General features: G+C 47.1%; 1 protein-coding gene across 1 annotated transcript; it reads left to right on the plus strand.

Moving 5' to 3' along the window:
• The first annotated feature begins 270 nt into the window (after window positions 1-270).
• On the plus strand, window positions 271-6,878 carry OCSTAMP (osteoclast stimulatory transmembrane protein). Its single transcript, XM_061209794.1, is given in 5 exon segments — window positions 271-314; window positions 2,249-3,251; window positions 6,222-6,577; window positions 6,579-6,723; window positions 6,726-6,878. Coding segments are annotated over 5 exon segments (1,701 nt in total).
• The last annotated feature ends 12,631 nt before the right edge of the window (window positions 6,879-19,509 follow it).

Genomic DNA, 19,509 nt, shown 5'->3' on the forward strand with positions numbered 1-19,509 from the left:
TTAGAGACTTTGCTTGGAAAAGGCCTTTTCTCTCCTCCCACACCTTCCACTGGCTCCTGCCTGCCGGAAGAGGATGAGTCAGCTTGCCCAACCCCCTGGGAGGTGGGCCCAGGCAGCGCGGGACAAGGCCGCCAGAGGCACTTAATTCAGGGCAGAAAAGCAGAAGTGACAATTCTGGTCACTTCTGGAGGACAGAATTCCCCCCACTTCCTCTCCACTTACCTTCGCTGCCTGAGCCCGCCTGCCCAGATCCGCTGCTGTTCAGGGAGCATGAGGGCCCCCCGGGAGATAGCTGAGCATCTCGTCAGGACCGGGTAGGTCTGGGGACTTGGACACTGGGGGCCACAGGCAAGAAAACAGTCAGTGGTCAGGCCTGATGGGTATGAGCTAGGTCTCAGTCTCTGCCATTCCCTGGCTGTGTGACCTTGGGTAAATCCTCACCTCGTTGAGCCTCAGTTTCCCCATCTGTGAAATGGGAGTAATAATAATGTCTACGAGACTGTTGTGAGAATTGAATGAGAAAACGCGTGCTTAGGGCTTGCCATTGTACTCGGCTCAGAGTAAGCACGCAGTGAATGGCAGCTGGTTCCTTAGCATTTACAACATTCAGCACAGACCTTGGCACCCAATATGACTTAGAATTGGTTTTCCATTCCGATATCATTCAAATTATTAGCTATCATTTTAACAGCTACCATGTTTCAAATATGAATTATACAGTAGAAGGGAGTTTAGTCCCAAATTAAAATGTCAGCGGGACTGGGAAGACCATAATTCATCACCTCTAACCTCAAGTGGGTCCTCAATGCCGCCCAGCATGTATATAACTTCCCTAGTTCATTTACTCTCCCACTTTCCTGGCCACCTATGTTATACCTTCTTCTTCACCTTCAAATTTCCATCATCTCCTCTAGCATCCTCACCATCAGTGCTGACCTGCCCTTGTCCAGGTCACCAGTGACTTCCACGTGGCTAAATCCAATGGTCATTGCTCAGCTCTCATCTTTCTTGACCCATCAGCAGCACTTGACACGTTTGCTCACTCCCTTCTTCTTGAAACATTTCATTGACTTGGCTTCCCAAGCTCCACAGTGCCTGGTTTCTTGGTCTCCTGTGCTGGTTCCTCCTCACCTCCCAACCCATGAACCCTGGAGTGCCACTAGGCTCTGTCCTTGGAGCTCTCTCCTTCCCGTCAACACACTGTCTTAAGGAATCTCATCTACCCCATGGCTTTAAATACAGTCTATCAATCCACAACTCCCAGCTTTACATCTCCAGCCTGCTCTCTCCTCTGAATTCCAGATTGTTTCCAATCACACATTCAGCAGCTCTGCCAAATGGCAAAGTTGGCACCTCAAATTTCTGACCGCCAGCTGAATTCTTCCTCTCCCCCCTCCACTCAAACTTGTTTCAACCACAGATTTCCCATCTCAGGAAACAACACCTCAGTGCCTTCAGCTGCTCAGACACAAAACCTCATTGTCATTCTGAACCCCCCTCTTTCTCTCACACTCACAACCAATCAGTCTGCCAATCGTGTTGGCTCTTCCAGCAAAATGTATCCAGAGCCCAACCTCTTCTTACTATTCCTCTGCTATCACTCTTCCATGGAAGCTCTATGAGGCCAGGAATTCTCCTCTGTTTTATCCATTCCTGTTTCTCCAATGGCTAGCACATAGTAGTTACTTAATAAATATTTGTTGAATGAATAAATAAGAGTACAATAGAGGAGAAAAGTTCCTCAGAGATCAACTGGTCCACTCTTCCCATCCTCTAAATTATAGAGGAGACAATGAGATCCATAAAGAAGGAGTGTCCAGGGTCACACTGAGCTGACCAAGACTATGAATTCAAGTGAAAAAGCATCTCTCCCCATTTCTCTCTCATCCTCTCTCTTTCATTTGTGCTTCTCTCTCCATGACTCTTTCATTCCCTTGCACCAGTTGCCCTCACAAGACACAAGCAGCCCAGGTATTCATCCTCTCATCCTCAGGAACTGCATGGAAACTAGCTCTTCCCTGACAACTCAGTGAGAATAATCCTGGGGAAGGCTCTGATTGGCTCAGCTTAGGTCATGTGGGTTTGGGGTGGGTTACTCTGATTGGCCCACCTGGGAGGAGTGCCCACCACTGTGGCTAAAGGGGTAGAGCCTGTTGGCAGTTGACGAGTTTGTAGGGCAGGGGCATTGGGCAGACACACAATGCCCCAACCCTCCTGATAGAGGCTCCCCCTATTTCCTTGTGTGCAGGTGGAGATTCTGGTACCTGGGGCTCCACAAGGCCCTTGCCCTGCTGCAGGCCGCCTGGGTTGCCTTCTCCCAGCCTGTCCCAGCCAGCTGTGGCCAGCTGCTGACCCAGCTCCTCCTGTGCGGTTCCCTGGCCATTGCTGCCGCGGGTCTGACCTACCATGGGCTGGTGTCCCTGCTGCTTTATCCTCTAGGGCCCTCGGCCATGATGGCCACTGTCTGTGGCCTCCTGGCCTTCCTGGGCCTGGGACTGGTGCCCCCCGCCCGCTGTCTGTTTGCACTCAGCGTGCCCACCCTGGGCACGGAGCAGGGCCGCCGCCTGCTCCTATCCTGGAGTACCGCCACCCTGGCCATTGTCGTGGTGCCCAACATCTTGGCCAACATGCACGCAGCTGGGCAGGTGCTGAGGTGTGTCACGGAGGGCTCCCTGGAGAGTCTGCTCAACACCACTCACCAGCTGCACAGAGCATCCCAGGCTCTGGGCCCTGACGGCCAAGCAGGCAGCCAGGGCCTGACGCTCCAGGCCCAGGGCAATGGCTCCGCCTTCCGGCTCCACATGTTCAGGGTCACTCAGCAGGTCCTGGAGGACTTCTCCGGCCTGGAGTCCTTGGCCCAAGTGGCAGCACTGGGGACCCAGCGGGCAGTCACAGGGCTCTTTATGCTGGGCCTCCTGGTGGATTCAGCCTGGTACCTCCATCGATACCTGACTGACCTGCAGTTTGATAACATCTATGCTACCTGGCAGCTGGCTCAGCAGCTGTCAGAGGTCGGGGCCACACACCTGGTGGCCTCCCCACCAGCCTGGCTGCTCTGGGCGGCCCGGCCAAGGCTGTCCCAGCGGGAGCTGCTGAATTGTCTCCTAAGGCTGGGGCTGCTCACCCTGCTCCTGATGGCCACCGCTGTGACAGTGGCCATGGACCACGTGGCCTTTCTCCTGGCGCGGGCAGCCGTGGGCTGGGCTCAGGAGCTTCCCACTGTGCCCGTCACGCTCACCGTCAAATATGATGTAAGTGCCGTGACAGGAAGGTGGGCATAGAGTCATTTCCTTGAGGGAAAGGATAGGGTTTGTTAAACCCTTGACTCAAAATTGAATTTTACTTGCCTTCAAGTCGTGGTCCTTGGATACGCTGTGGGATCCTGGGGCTTTGGCGGATGAACCACGTAATTCTCACGACAGCCTGAGGCAGTGGGTTCTGTTTTCACCCCTTATCGCAGGTGAGGATACTGACATCCAGAGATATTAAAATAATTTGCCCCCCAAGGCCACTCTTCACACGCCGCAGCATATCCCAGCCTCATTTTGCTCACTTGTACAAACTGGATCAATCCTCCTTACCCTACAAGGTTACTGTGAGTCTTAAAATGTGGTAGTCTCTAGAAGTACCTAGTCGGCTCCATGCTACATAGGAGATGTTTAATAAATAGTGACTATTATTAATAGCTCACATCTGTAGATAACAGACTGGAGGAAGCCTTAGTAACAGCCCACGGGCCAATCCTGCCAGCTTCCTGTTTTTATAAATTGAGTTTTATTGGACTCAAATTAGCCATGACTTTGTTTACATATTGTCTGTGGCTGCTCTACAAAGTTGAATCATTGCAGCAGGGATTGTATGGCCCGCAAAGCCTAAAATATTTACTATTTTAATGGTAATATATATTTACCATCTATTTACTGTTGGAAAAATTTATGATCTCATCAAGTTTTGTGGTTTTTAATCTTTTCTTTGGCCACAAATCTTTTTCTTTTTAATGGTGAGATCTCACACAAAAGTCCATTGTGTAAAACATGCCAAAGTGTCAGACCCTGAGTTAATAATATTAATAGCTAATATTTACTGAGTACTTATTATGTATCTACTAGGAAAGTGTTCTTCAAACTGCATGAAATCAATTTAATCAATTTAGGGGGTCATGGTCGCTGTTTTTTTTCTAATGGATAGAATAGACTAGAAATGTATTTCAGAGTATATCATAGGTGATGGGGGATGTATTGTTCTATGAAAATTTTCTTCAGAAAATGCATTTCTTACTGTCAGTCACAGTAAAGAAACATGTCAGGCAATGTGCTAAGTGTGTTACCTGATTTTCTGTATTTCATCAAATCTAAGATGCTGTTCTCTGCAAGTCACATCATCATTCTATGCACCATTAGATAAGAAAAGGCTGCCACTTAAACCATGACACAATGCCTTCTTATCATTTAGAATGTTAATTGTATTCATATAAAACAGTTCACTGATCATTTAACATAGATTTATTTTAGCATCTTTCTCACGGATAACAAGACAAATAGTGAAGTAATTTTGTGAAGCTTTTCCTGAAACCTCCTCCCATTCAAGCCTGACTCTTTGGAATGACTCCGCCTGAGTTGTCAGTGTCTGGTTTTTCACCTGATACTGTTCTCTGTGCCTTCGAGACAGAGCACTGGTGATGCTCCACTGTGTTTCCCAGCATTTTCTTCCAGACTGTGGACACTCAGTCCACAAGTTTTGCTGCTGGCACCCTCTGACCAGAAAGCATGTTACCAGTCATATTGATTTGAAGACACACCTTCGGGCTTCCCTGGTGGCGCAGTGATTAAGAATCTGCCTGCCAATGCAGGGGACACAGGTTCGAGCCCTGGTCCAGGAAGATCCCACATGCCGCGGAGCAACTAAGCCCGTGCGCCACAACTACTGAGCCTGCGCTCTAGAGCCCACGAGCCACAGCTCCTGAGCCCGCGTGCCACAACTACTGCAGCCTGCACGCCTAGAGCCCATGCTCTGCAGCAAGAGAAGCCACCGCAATGAGAAGCCCGCTCGCCGCAACTAGAGAAAGTCTGCGTGCAGCAACAAAGACCCAACACAGCTAAAAAAAAAAAAAGGTCTTCCTTCTGACCCTGAAATATGCTCTGCCCCTGTGTAACTTAAAAATAAAAAAGTTTGAAGACACACCTTCATCGCAAAGATGTGAAAATGTGGAAAAATAAAAAAAGAATCCCAGAACTGATGAAATAAAATAGTTCATTTAATTGCCACTGTGATCCTGTAGGACAGGAATTAGTATCACCGCTGATTTACCGATGGAGACACCGGGGCTCAGAGAAGTTAGTGAACTTGCCCGAATTCATCCAGCCTGTACGTGCAGAACCAGGGCTGCACTGTGCCTTTGGTGGGCCCTAGACAGGTTTACTTCTGCGGACGCCTTTCTCCAGAAAAAATATTAATGATTGCATTGGTATAATGACAAATATATTAATATTATATGGTAAAACATATTCTTCAACTTAAAAGTTTGGTTTTTAATTCTCATTTTAAAAGAAAATAAAACATTTTCGTAGGCCCGTAAAAGTACTGTGGGTCCCCAGCACTGTGCTTTATGGGGAAGATGTCCGTGGGCAGAGCCAGGATCCAATCCAAGAAGTCCGTCGCCGAAGTTCAAATGGTTAACCTCTGACCTCCCTGCTTCTCTAGACCCCATCCTTCTTGTTCCAACATGCCCCATGGAAACTGTAGGGCCTAATACTTAGGAGCAGGATATTGGGACCCACCCTGGCTGGGACTGACCCCTGGGTGGGCTGCATGTAACCCATGGTGTGACCATAGGTTCCCGTCTTTTAAATGAGGCTCTTCATGGACTCAACCTCATAAAATTGTGCTTATTTGCTGGACTAGAAAATCTGAAGTTTCACTAAGGGCTCAGAAAAGAGTAAATGCCCTTAAGCATGAATTGGTTTTCTCTAAAGTGTTCTCTGCAAAGAGAGTAATAACAATATAAATAGCATTTGTATGGTGTTTTTCATTCCGCAAAAAGCCTGTTCCAGATTCCTGATCTCAGTTGACCCTCCTCAAGATGGTCAGATTTTGTGCCCATTTTGCAGATGAGGACAGGGAAAGTTGGACCCATCCAGACCCACAAGCATCCGGATGTGGTGGGGGGCAGGGAACGGCTGGGGTGTCTGTCTGCTGACTCAGCCTTTTTCTCCTTTTTGAAGGCTGCATACACCATCCTGGGCTTCATCCCTTTCCTCTTCAACCAGCCGCCTCCGGAGAGCCCCTTCCTCTCTGCCCACAGCTCCTTCCAATGGGAGCTGCGCTTCATCGCCCCTGGCTGCCCGCTGCTGCCCGCCCGGCGCCCGCACACAGCCGCCCCCCTGGCTGCAGGCGCCCTGCAGCTCGTCGCTTGCTCCACGGTCCTCCTGGAGACCTACGCCCGCCGTCTGAGGCACAGCATCGCTGCCTCCTTCTTCACGACCCAGGAGGCAAGGAGGGTCCGCCACCTTCATGCCCGGCTCCAGCGAAGATATGACAGGCACCGAGGCCAGCAGCTGGCCCCGGGCACTCCATCCTGCTCCTGAAACCCGGGCCGGGCAGCAAGCACCTAGAACGGCTAGACAGACCTGCTGGATACCTGGAAGGACAGAGAGCAGTGGGGCCGAGAGGAAAGCGCTTTGGAGTTGCCCAGACCTGAGTGGTAACCTTGGCCCTTCTGCTGCCTCCCCTGTGTGACCTTGGGTAGGTCGCTTCACCTCTCTGAGCCTTGGTTTCTAGATCTGCATAAGGACTTCGTAACAACAATTAATGTGACCTACTTTGCACACGGGAATGTGTTAAGGGCGGAATGAGATATTGGGCAGGAAAGGCCTGGATAAACAGAAAAGGACGATGCAAAGTGAAGACAAGTTTCCTCTGGCTGGTGCCAGGTGTCTGTCCAGGCTCCCATCTGCATCGGCTGCTGTACCTGGTAGATGGAGACTTTGCACCCTGACTGTGTCTAAATGCCCCTGGAACTTATTTATATGTCTCTGAATCTTCTGAACTTATTTATAGTCATTAAAATTTTCTTGATTTTATAAATAAATGTATTTATTAAATTCTAAATTAGATTGTTATTCCTTTGCTTCAAATTCCTTCAGGGGTTTCCCATCTAGGGTTGCCAGGTTTAGCAAATAAAAATACAGGACACCTGGTTCAATTTGAATTTCAGATAAACAACGAAAAAGGGTTTGGTATAAGTACGTCCCGAGGCTACTTATACGAAACCCATATTTGTTGTTTATCTGAAATTCAAATTGATGGGTAATCCGTATTTTATGGCAACTCCATCCCTATCGAAGTTACAATAAATTCGCAACTCCTTACCCTGTGGGCTTGGTATTCCCTGTTTTTCCCTCCAGGTCATTCTCTGCCTTTCTCTCACCTGCTCTCTTTCCCAGGAGTCTGACATTTGTGGTTCTATCACCCTGGTTCCCTTGACCTCTGACTCCTGGTTGGGCTCAGCCAATGGGAGGCACCGGCAGGTGATTTAAAGTGGGAAGGGAGAGAGAGGTCAGGCTGTTTATCCCTGCGGCCTTCTGGGCACTTACTTGGCAAAGGCCACGTTCCACGCTCTGGGTGACCTCGCTCCCACTGCTACGGTTCCCCCTGCGTTCCAGAGAGGCACAGCTTCCATCTACCAGGTACAGGTCTCTGGGGGTGTCACTATCATTCCCTTAACCAAGTCCCCACCTCTATGCCTTCATTAAATTCTCTTTAGGGAATTCCCTGGTGGTCCAGTGGTTAAGACTCTGTGCTTCCACTGCAAGGGGCACAGGTTCAATCCCTGGTCAGGGAACTAAGATCCTGCATGCTGTGAGGCCAAAAGAAAAAAAAAAACAACTCTCTGTAGTTATCCCTTTGAGAGCTCTTTCCTGGGTCACAAAACCTTGACTGAGCCAGCCACTTCCTCCCTCGCTATGCCCTGGCCACATGGACTTAAGCTCCTCACAGGCTGGTTTGCACCTCGGGGCAATGCCCTTGCTATTCCCACATCCTGGAACACTCTTCCTTCAAGTCTCGTCATGGCCGGCTTCTTTGCATCATTTGGGCATTAGCTCAAATGTCACCTCCTCAGAGAAGCCTTCCCTGACTATTCTACCTAAAACTGTCCCATCCCACCTAGTTCTACTCTATCACAGGAGTCAGCAAGCTCCAATCTGTGGGCCAAATTGGGCCTGTTTCCGTGAATAGAGTTTTATTGGACCATTGCCACACCCATTAGTTTAAGTATTGTCTCTGACTTCTGCTCTGATGGGAAATTTGAGTAGTTGAGACATGGCCTAGAAAATCTGAAATATTTACTATCCGGCTCTTTAAATAAAATGTTTGCTGACTGCTGATCTATCATATTAAGTTGTTTTACCATCTTTATACATACCCTTATCAATATCCTTCATTCCATGTGCATTTGTATGTTTAGCTGCCTCTTTTTTTTGTTTACTTGCTGGTGTGTTTCATGTCATCCCCACAAACATGTAAACCCCATGCTATCTGTCTGGTCCTCCACAGTTTTCCTAGCATCTAAAGCAGAACCTGAGCAAGGGCTCAGTAACAATTAGTTGAACGGCCAGATATCTGGAGGTAGAATTGCGCTCTCTCTGGTCTCGGCTCCTTCTTGAAGATTTTGGGCTTGCAGAAGGGAATAGTCAGGCGCTGGAAGCAGCCTGCATCAGGCCAAGTTTGTGGCCAAAGGGAAAGATACAAAGCACTAAGAAATACGTCACCTAGGGAGGGTGGGAGGGAGATGCCTGAGGGAGGGGATATGGAGATATGTGTATACGAATGGCTGATTCACTTTGTTATACAGCAGAAGCTAACGCACCATTGTAGAGCAATTATACTCCAGTAAAGAAGTTGGAAAAAAAAAAAAAACAGGAAAGAAAAGAAATACATCCCCAGACAAGAGTTTCAACTTAAACAGCCAGTATGTTTGAGAGAATCACATCAGGCCCCAGGAAGCGCATCAGCTTTGCCTCCTAAGGCCAGCTCCCTCGTACCACGCATGTGGTAGACAGAATAATGCCCCCCAAAGCTGTCCATACCCTAATCCCCAGAACCTGTGAATATGTCACCTGACATGGCCAAAGGGGTATTGTGGATGTGATTAAGTCAAGGGTCTTGAGATGGGGAGATTATCCTGGATTTTCTGGGGGGTGTGGGGAGGCAATATAATCACAATGGTCCTTATAAGAGGGGGGAAGGAAGGTCAGAGTCAAAAGGAGGGGATGTGATGACCAGAACAGAGGTTGGAGTGATGTCATTGTGAGGAAGGGGCCCTGAACCAATGAATGTGGGCAGCCTGTCCTGAGCTGGCAGTGTAGCAGAAAGAGGGGCTGTGGATTCCCTGGGGCCAAACTCGCCTCCCTCCTCTGCTCCCCTCCAAATTCTGGCTAGAGTGGATCTGGGGGACCATGAATCCTGATTAATTATTGTAAAACCCTGAGTTGGTTTTTTTGTTGTTGCTTTTAACAATAGGGATTTAAAAAACAAAATAGGAGTTTACAATCTTTTCATCATCACCCCTATACTTCTAAAAAAGAGAGTTTTCTTGCTCACTGGGTCAGCTTCTAGGGCTTTTTCCGTGTACAATCTGAGTAAGGGGTAGATAAGGAAGCAAAAAGAAATATGAAACTCTAAGTTGATCTAATTTAGAAAGAACTAATGTGAGCTGAATTGGGTGTCCTATCAGTCAGGGTTTCATTACAGATAAAAGAAATTTCTTTAGATATTTTAAGCCAGGAGATATTTAATACAGGGAATGAGTCCCTACAAACGGTTGGAAGGGCTGGAGGAGGGGACCTCCAGGAATGAGAGCCCAGAACTGCCTTAACTGGGGAGGTCCGCTCTGGGATAATCAGGAAGGTAAGAAACAGGAAGCACCATTCAAATACCTAGCTCTCAGGATGCACTGTCTTAGCTGTGTCCATGGCTGAGAAAGATGCCTCTATAACCAGAACCAGGCTGCAGGTAAGAGACTTGCCCCAGAAAACATGGATGCCCATGCTCATCCTCTCAACTCCCAAAAAGCTAGTCCCCTAGGGACTTCCCTGATGGCACAGTGGTTAAGAATCCGCCTGCCAATGCAGGGGACACGGGTTCGAGCCCTGGTCCTGGAAGATCCCACATGCCACGGAGCAATTAATCCCGTGCGCCACAACTACTGAGCCTGCACTCTAGAGCCTGCGAACCATAACTACTGAAGCCCGTGCACCTATAGCCCGTGCTCCACAACAAGAGAAGCCACCGCAACAAGAAGCCTGCGCACCACGTGGAAGAGTAGCCCCACTCGCCGCAACTAGAGAAAGCCTGTGCGCAGCAACGAAGATCCAATGCAGCCAAAAATAAATAAATAAGTAAATAAATTTATTAAAAGAAAACAAAACTAGTCCCCTAATTCTGAGATGCCTCACACTTCCAGCAGGGCTGGTCCAGGGCACGTCTCTAGGGGAAGTGGTTCACAGCATGGTCCATGTGAATGACACATCCGCAGTTGAAGGACTGAGCATCCCTGCAGCCTGCGTGGCTGTACGCAGTGATCTGGCTTTCAGGACACTGCTTGCCAACAGAAATAGAAGTAATGAAACTGGGCCTCTACTTCCATCTTCCAAATTGCACACAGGTGGAACCCAAATCACACGGAATCCTAGCTGCAAGGGAGTCTGAGAAACATAGTTTTCGGTTTTTCAAAGATTGAAAAACTGTAGTTCAGGAAGACATGCCAAAATAATGACTTTGAAACTCTTTTGACCTCGACCCACACAGGAAATACCTGTTTCTTTGCAACCCCATACACACACACACACATACACACAACTGAAATAAAAGTTTAATGAAAAACACTTAGTCTTAATTTGTGCAATGCACCTTGATATTTCCTATTCTGTCCTATTTCATTTAATCATATCTGGTTCTATTCTAGTCTATCTATTCCAGTCTGGTCTAGTCTACTTCATTGAACAATACTGGTAAGGACTTAGCCAGGTGAAAACCCTGTTGAAAAGGAGGGCTGATTGGACATTAGGAAGGAGAGTGGATTGGGTATCATACTTGCCCTAGAGATGGATACTCTTGAGATGTGAGGCAGGCAGTTTAGAGATAAGAGGGAAAGAGAGAGTATTCATAAGGTTGCTGCCTGGAGTATGAAATACTCAGACACAGAGATGGGGAAAAAGGATTTTTAAACAGTTTTGTGGTGTATTACTCCCCTTAGGGTTTTCTTCAGAAGCTCCAGTAAAAATAAAGTTCCTGCCCCTTTTGGTCTATGTGGCTGCCAAAGCGTTTATTTGAATGCCAGGACTCAAAGGGGACCCAGCGGCCTAGGCTCCCTGCAGTCACGTGTCATTACAGGGGGAGGACACACAGGTGGAGCTTCAACCCAGAGCATCTGATCCGTCCTTTAATGGAACTGACATTCAAAGGCACATCTCGGTGGTTGGGTTTTCAAAAGGATGGAGAACAGAAGTGCTACCACCTGCCCCTTCCACCCTCTCTGAGGTATTTTTAGGCTGTGAATCACCAGCTGCAATGAGCAGGGCCACACTCCAGCCACTTTTCCACCCACTCCCTGAAGGTGTCTGTCCTCATGCCTGAGGGGCACCCTTGGCCTCCCATGACACCCAGCCCCCATCACAGCGCCTGTTCCCACAAAGCTGCCTTGTTGTTTGCTTAGGCAGTGACTCATCCACACATGTTTTTAACTGCCCAAGTAATACATGAATCCTTGTCCTTATAAAAATTAGAACATTACAGATAATAATAGCTAGTGTTTGCTGGATGCTTATGGTGTGTGGGGAGTATGCTAGTAAATGCTTAACAACTGGTTCTAAAAATAAATAAATAAATAAATAAATTTAAAAGCCCTCATTTGTGGTGTCTGCAGGTTTCCGTGGTGTAAACACTCTCACCACGTGATTTTAAGCGACCCACACGTAGTCACTGAAAGTGGACTTAGGAAGAGATGCTCGCAATTGGCTCTCATGAGCTGGTGTGGGTCGGCTCCAGCACACCATCAGATGTGCCCAAACTTGGTAAAAACCTCTATGTACATCATCTTATTTAAACCTCACAGAAGTATATGAGATCGATGGTATTATTGTTTTCCTTCTTCTAGAGGCAAAGAAATTGAGATTCAGAGAGGTTAACTATTTTTCCCAAAGTCACACAGCTAATAAGCTGCAGAACCAGGATTTAAACCCAGAGGGTCTGGCTCCCGGAGCCTATTATCTTAACTGGTCTCTCAAATTAGGGTAAAGCCTCCTTTGACCACCACACTCAAATCTATTTGCCTTCTCGTGCCCACAGACATAACCACTATTGTCAGTTGAGTGGGTACCATTCAGATATTTTTCTACATGTGTATGTATATGTAAATATGATATTATATGTACAGTTCTGCAGCTTGTTTCTTCATTCACCAATATGTCTTGGCCCTACCTCATTCTTTGTCTTTGCTGAAGGGCATTGAAATATCATGAGTTGTTTAGCAGTTCAGTGTTGGTGGATGCTTAGGTGGTTTCTAATTTTTGCTACTGTAAACAATGCTGCAATGGACATCCTGCTTATGACCCACTGTATATGTCAGAGGGTTTCTTTAGAATGGATGTAGAACTTCGTAAATTACATAGGAATTTTCTTACTGCATTTTCTTATTAAATGATGACATTTTAGTTTTTAGGTGCATGTTAGCTGGATGACAGACAGACATCCAAGATGGCCCCCAATGACCCCACATCTTAGAATTTACACCCTTGTGTGATCCCCTCCCCTTGAATGGGCAGAACCTGAACTTGCGTCTAGATAATAGAATATGGTAAAAGTGGCAGCGTGTCATTTCCATGATCCATAAGATTGTAACGTCCATCTTGCTGACAGACTCTTTCTGTTGCCTTTTTCTTGGCTTGCGTTCTTTGATGAAGAAGCTGTCATGTTGGAGAGGCCCCCATGGAAGGAACTGGGGGTGACCTCTGGCAACAGCCAGCTAGAAACTGAGGCCCTCAGTCCAACAGGCCCCAGTTCTGCCAACAGCCTTTTAAATAAGATTGGAAGCAAATCCTTCCCCAGTTGGACCTTCAGGTGAGACCCTAGCCATGATCCATACCTTGACTGCAGCCTGTCAGAGACTCTGAAGCAGAGGGCCCAGCTAAGCCATATCCAGACTCCGAACCCACAGAAACCATGAGATAAGAAATGTGTGTTGTCTTAAGCTACGTCATTCGTGGTAATTTGTTATACAATAATACTGCTGGGATTCTCCCAGAAGCCAACACTGAGACAAGGACTCAAGGGCAGTCATTTATTTGGGAGGTGATTCCAGGAAGCACCAGTGGGGGAGTGGGAAAATGAAGGAAGAAAGGGAAGGAAACCCATTCAGGTGCATCCATGAGCAGATCACTGCTGTAGGCAACTGAGGCTCAGTCCTGGGAATCTATCCTCCAACTAATAGCTGCTGCTGGCTGAGGGCTGTTCCTGGAGACATAACTCCCTTGGCACTTCCTGCCTGCCCTCTGCTTGGGCTGAGAGAAAATGCCCCAGGTACAGTCACAGGTGTTACAGTGGGACACCAGCAGCCTGAACTGGCACTCAAAGTACTGCAAGTGCAAAGGCACTGAGGTGGGGATAAGTCTGATGTTTCTTAAGGACAGAAATGAGGATGGGGAGGTTGTTAGATAGCTTGTCTGAGGCCTCAGCTCCTTTGCAGAACCCCCACCAGACTACCTGTTGGATGCCAGGCCCAAAAGGACAGAGCAAAGTGAAGGATAATTCCAGCCCTGCTGACAATCCCACACTTAACCTCAGGAGCCTCTTACTCTTTGGCCTAGAGATTGGAAAACATGTGGCTGGAAACTGCTTCCCTTTTCTATCCCAAGAGCTCTCTGACAAGCAAAGGGACCACTGTCATGCCCATTTTACAGATGAGAAACCTGAGGTTCACAGAGGATTATGGGATTTTCCAAGAGTCATAAATGTTAATGTTGTCCTTTCTCCTACCCAAGGAAGATTCCCCGAATTCAAAGGAAGTGAGATGGGGAAGGGGGTGCTAATTCCCCTCGACTGAGGTAGTAGAGAGAGCCCTGGGATCTCCAGCTGGAGACCGTGAATTGTCCAAGGACTTGGAAACTTGGCAGTAACAGACACCCTCTGCTGGCTGCCACAGGACCATCTTCAGGATGAGCACCAGGAGGAAAAAGTATCAGGTTAGAAGGCCAAGTCCTCTGCTACCCCACCTCACTGCCCACCTGGAAATGCCAAGGTGACCCTAGAAATGAGTTCAAGTGCTGGGTTCCAATCCCCAGTCAAGCACTTGTTGATTCTATGACCTCAACAAGTTCCTCAGCTATGCTGGGTCTCAGCTTTCCTGAGTGTGAAGAGGGGGTCCTGATGCCTAAGTCCCAGGGCTGACTTGTCCTAGGTCCCAATAAGAGGAAGGAAAACAAAACAAAATATCCCTAAACTGGGAATCAGATCCCCTGAATTCTAATTCTTTTTCTGTCACAGACTTACCTCGTTGTAGTGTGGATGTTCTTGGTTATCTATTGCTGTGGAGCAAAGTGCCCCAAAACTTAGGGGCCTAAAACAATAATTTATTATCTTTCACAGTTCTGTGGGTTGGCTGGGCTCAGCTGGGTGGTTCTTACTCGGGGTTTCTTATATGGGTGAAGGCAAAGACTGGGGTCATTTGAAGGCTTGACGGGGCTGGCCATCCACGATGGCTTCTCCACTCATAGTGCCTGGGGCTCAGTGTCCCTTCATGTGGCCTGGACAGAGCATCCTGATTGCCTTAAATGGCAACTTGGGGCTCTGAGGCAGGAAGCAGAAGCTGTCAAGCCAGTGAAGGGCCATACCTGGAACTGGTCAGAGTGCTTCCACCAAAGGAGTCCTATCTTCCCACCCAGATTCAAGGAAGTGGAGAAACATACCTCACCTCTCGATTGGAAGCAGCAAGGTCACCTTGCAAAAGAGCATGTGGGGCGCATCCTTGAAGCACCTTGGAAAAGGCAACCTGCTCCAGGGCAGAAGGAGGAGCCAGATGAAGACTTCGGCTTTCAAAGATCAGGAGCTTTTCTGAATTCAGCTGGGAAGGACAGGATGATGGAGGCTGTCTGCCTGTTTGCATCCTCCAGATGCCACTCCAGGAAGGAGGGGAAGGAGGAATGGAAGTTGAGTACTTGTGGTTCGCGGGCTCTAGAGCCCAGACTTGGTAGTTGTGGTGCACGGGCTTAAGTTGCTCCACGGCATGTGGGATCTTCCCAGACCAGGGATCGAAACTGTGTTCCCTGCTTTGGCAGGCGGATTCTTAACCACTGCGCCACCAGGGAATTCCCTATCCCTATTGTCTATTAACACCAAGAAGATCACTTCATCTCTCTAAACCTCAGTTTCCACATCTGTAAAATGGGAGCAATCATGCCCACTGTGCCTAATTCAGAGTTGACTGTTCATAACGACAACCCAGACCAGTCCCTAACATAACCGAAGAGCATCAGTGAACATGTGTTAAATTACTGAATGGGTTTCCCTTCCCACTTTGATAGTCTTTGCTTCCTGATAATTGAGTACAGTCTGATTCATGTGTGATCTGTTACCTATTGTTATTTAACAACCACCCTGAACTTAGTGGCATAAAAGAACCATCCGTGTTATAATGCTCATGGACTGTGTGTCAGAAATTTGAATAGGGCAGGGTGGGGATGGCTTATCTTTGCTCCATGAGATTTTGGGTCTCAGCTGGGAGTGACTCAAATGGCTAAGGGCTGAAGGCCTCTTCACTTACGTGTCTGTTGTCTGGGCTGGGATGTCACGTCTGGACTGTTGCCTAAAGTGCCTACATGTGACTGCTTATGTGGCTTGGGCTTCTCACAGCATCTGGGCTCTGAGAAGAGCATCCCCAAAGCAAACATCCAAGGATGAACATTCCCAGAGAATCAAGTGGAAGCCAGGTGGCCTTTTATGACCTATCCACACAGTCACACAGCATCACTTCCGTCATGCTCTATTTGTCAAAACAGTCACGAGTCCGCCGAGATTCTAAGGGAAGGGACAGAGAGCTCGCCTCTCCAGGAGGAATGGCAAACAATTTGGACCATTATTAAAAACCTCTACAATGTGTCTAGGCCCACAGTAATATTTGTCAAATGAATGAGTGAATACATGAGTGAGTAAATGAATGACTGTGTGAGTGAACAGGTCAAGGACTATCTTATTCACTTCTGCATCCCCAGGATCTAGCATGGAGCAGGTGCTCAGTGAATTTTGTTGAATGACTAAGTGAATGGAGCCTCTCCTTCCCCACCAACAATGCATCACCCCCACTCCCACCCTAGGAATCACATGCCCAGGACTGGAGGCATCTGGGCCGGGCACTGAGCTGAGGAAACAGTGGTCTTGGGAGTGGCTGACCTGACCCTCAAACACCAGGCTACTGTCAGCTCCTACCCTACTGTTTCCCCTATTATTAATATTTTACATTAACATGGTACATTTGTTACAATTAATGAACTAATATTAATATATTATTATTTAGTAAAGTATACACTTTATTCAGATTCCTTTAGTTTTACCTAATGTCCTTTTTCTGTTCCAGGATCCCACATGACATTTAGTTGTCACGTCTTCTTAGGCTCCTCTTGGCAATGACAGTTGCTCAGATTTTCCTTATTTTTGTTCATCTGGACAATATTGAGACATACTGGCCAGGCAGGCTTCCCCCTCAACTGGGATTTTTCTGATGTTTTTCTTATGATTAGACCGAGGTTATGGTTTTTTTCAAGGAAGATCACAGAGGTAAACTGCCATTTTCATCATATCACATCAACAGGACTTACCACTGTTGATGTAATCTTGATCACCTGGCTGAGATGGTGTTTGCCAGAAGGTTTCTCTCCTTTCCATACTTCCTCTTTGAAGGGAAGTCATTAGGCACGGCCCACACTAAGAGGTGAGAGTTATGCTGTACCTCCCTGAGAGAGGAGTAGTGACATAAATTATTTGAAATTCTTCTGCACATGAGATTTGTCTATTCTCTCCCCCTACCCCATTTATTTGTTTCTTAAGTTCTTTATTTATACCAGTATCGAATCATGGATACCTACTTTATACTTTGGGCTATAATCTAATACCACTTTATTTTATTACTCAGATTGTTCTAGCTTTGCCTAATGGGAGCTCTTTTAGTTGGCTCCTGTATCTCCTTGACATATTCCCATCAATGTGGGTTTTTTTTAAGGTTTTATTTTCTGCCACTACAAGATGTTTCAAGCTCATCATGAATATTCCTGTTCCAGGAGTCAGCCATTTATCCAAAGAGTCCTGGTTCATTTTATTGGAGAATGGTATTAGAAACCAAGATCTGGGTGGCAGGTATCATCATTGTTACTGGGGAGGTCGCTGGTTTCTTTTTTTTAAAGCTTTTAAAAATTATTTATTTATTAATTTATTTATTTTTGGCTGTGTTGGGTCTTCGTTTCTGCGCGAGGGCTTTCTCTAGTTGCGGCAAGTGGGGGCCACTCTTCATCGCCGTGCGCGGGCCTCTCACTATCGCGGCCTCTCTTGTTGCGGAGCACAGGCTCCAGACGCGCAGGCTCAGTAGTTGTGGCTCACGGGCCTAGTTGCTCCGCGGCATCTTCACGGACCAGGGCTCGAACCCGTGTCCCCTGCATTGGCAGGCAGATTCTCAACCACTGCGCCACCAGGGAAGCCCGGTCGCTGTTTTTAAGCCACTTTAAATCACCTCCTCTGTTACTTGTGACTGAAATCTTATAAACTGATTTGTCAACAATATCTGGGTGAATGCCATGTACGATGTGGCTCAGGAGCAGAACAAAAAAAAGCACAAGTAAATGTCTTTGTAAAGTGGCCTAAGATAACATCAAGTGTCCTTCAGCTCCTGACTGGCATGTACAGGATTCGGAAGTGCCCATGCCCTGTGGGGATGTGGCGGAGAAAAAAAGGTGGCTGGGGGACAATTTACCAGGGGCTTCACTGCAGGGAAGGGGTGGAGGGATGGTGGATCCAAGGTCTATAGTATGGACTATCCAGGTGGAGATCAAGTGGGATTCCCAGCAAGCCCTCATAGGATCTGCAGCACCTCCAAGAGCTGAAATAGAGGCCTTGTAAGCAGGGGGATATCACTGAACTCTGGAAGCAATCACTGTGCATTTCTCATCCTGAAAGAAAAGACCAGAAGTTAAACCAGTGATCAGTGCCCAACAGTGGTAGAATTTTTCTTATTTTTCCCTAGTGCCTTTGTAGACTGAATCCTACCATGTTCCAGTAGATTCAAATCCCTTATAAATTCATTTCTAGATATTCTGTGAAGGTGAGTTTTTCCTTCCTAACTAGACTGAAATTGGGACAGGGGACATGGCAGATGCTCAGTGGACTTTTGGACCAAATAATCCAATTCAGGAATTAAGCAAAGCAATGAAGGATGAGCTGCCCCAGTGAGGGTGGGATAGTGGAGGAACATATGAGTAGCCAGGGCGTGCGCCCTGGGACCTCAAACATGAAAGCCATGAGGTGACACCATCTGACTCCAACCTGGAATTCAGCACCAGGGGCCTTAGACAGCTCCCCAGCCTTATGTTAAGAGAAGGTTTCTTCCTGGCCTTAAATTAAAGTTAATCTTCTAGGTCAGACTTGCTCCGCAAACCCAGTCTTATTTTTTCCAGCTGATGCTGCCATACTCTAACCCCAATAACTAGAGTAAAATTAATCTCTTTTGTGTCTTATTTTCTTCTTGGACCCCATTCCAAATTTTATTTATTTCTCCTCTGCATCAAAGTTAACTATAATGTTATTGCATAATGGTTATAAGCTTGGGCTCTAGCATCAGAGCGCCTGTGTTTAAATCACAGCTTTGCCACTTCCTGGTGGTGTGACACTGGGCAAGTTTTCTTCTTTAACTGTTCTGAGCCTTTATTTAATAAGTTCATTTAACAAATATTTATTGAGTTCCTCTCATATACAAGGTATTTGGCTGGGTATTGGGTATGTAGCTGTGATTCTTATGTAGCCTGCTTCTGTTGGGATAAGAAAGATAACAAATAAATATTCAAAGAAATCTATAAAATAATTTCAGAGTGGTAAGTGCTATGAAGAAAAGTAAAGGAGTTGTGGTTCACAGTAATTCAAGGGAAGTGACTTTAGGGTGGTTGAGGAAGGCATCTCTGAGGAGACAGATCCCAGTGGAGACCAGAAAGGACGATATGAAACCAGCCATGTAATGACCTAGTAGAAGAGTGTTCCAGGTAAAGGGAACAGCAGGTACAAAGGTTCCAAGGCAGGAAGGAGCTTGCCATATCTATTAGCTTTCCAGGACTGCTGTAACAAATTACCACACACTGAGTGGCCTAGAACAAACGTTTATCGTCTTCATTTTGGGAGGCTATAAGTCTGAAATCAAGGTGTCAGCAGAGCCTACTCCCTCTGAAGGCTCATGGGAAGAATCTTTCCTTGCCTCTTCCTAGC

The sequence above is a fragment of the Eubalaena glacialis genome, chromosome 13 (genome assembly GCF_028564815.1).
Source record: "Eubalaena glacialis isolate mEubGla1 chromosome 13, mEubGla1.1.hap2.+ XY, whole genome shotgun sequence".
Lineage (NCBI taxonomy): Eukaryota > Metazoa > Chordata > Mammalia > Artiodactyla > Balaenidae > Eubalaena > Eubalaena glacialis.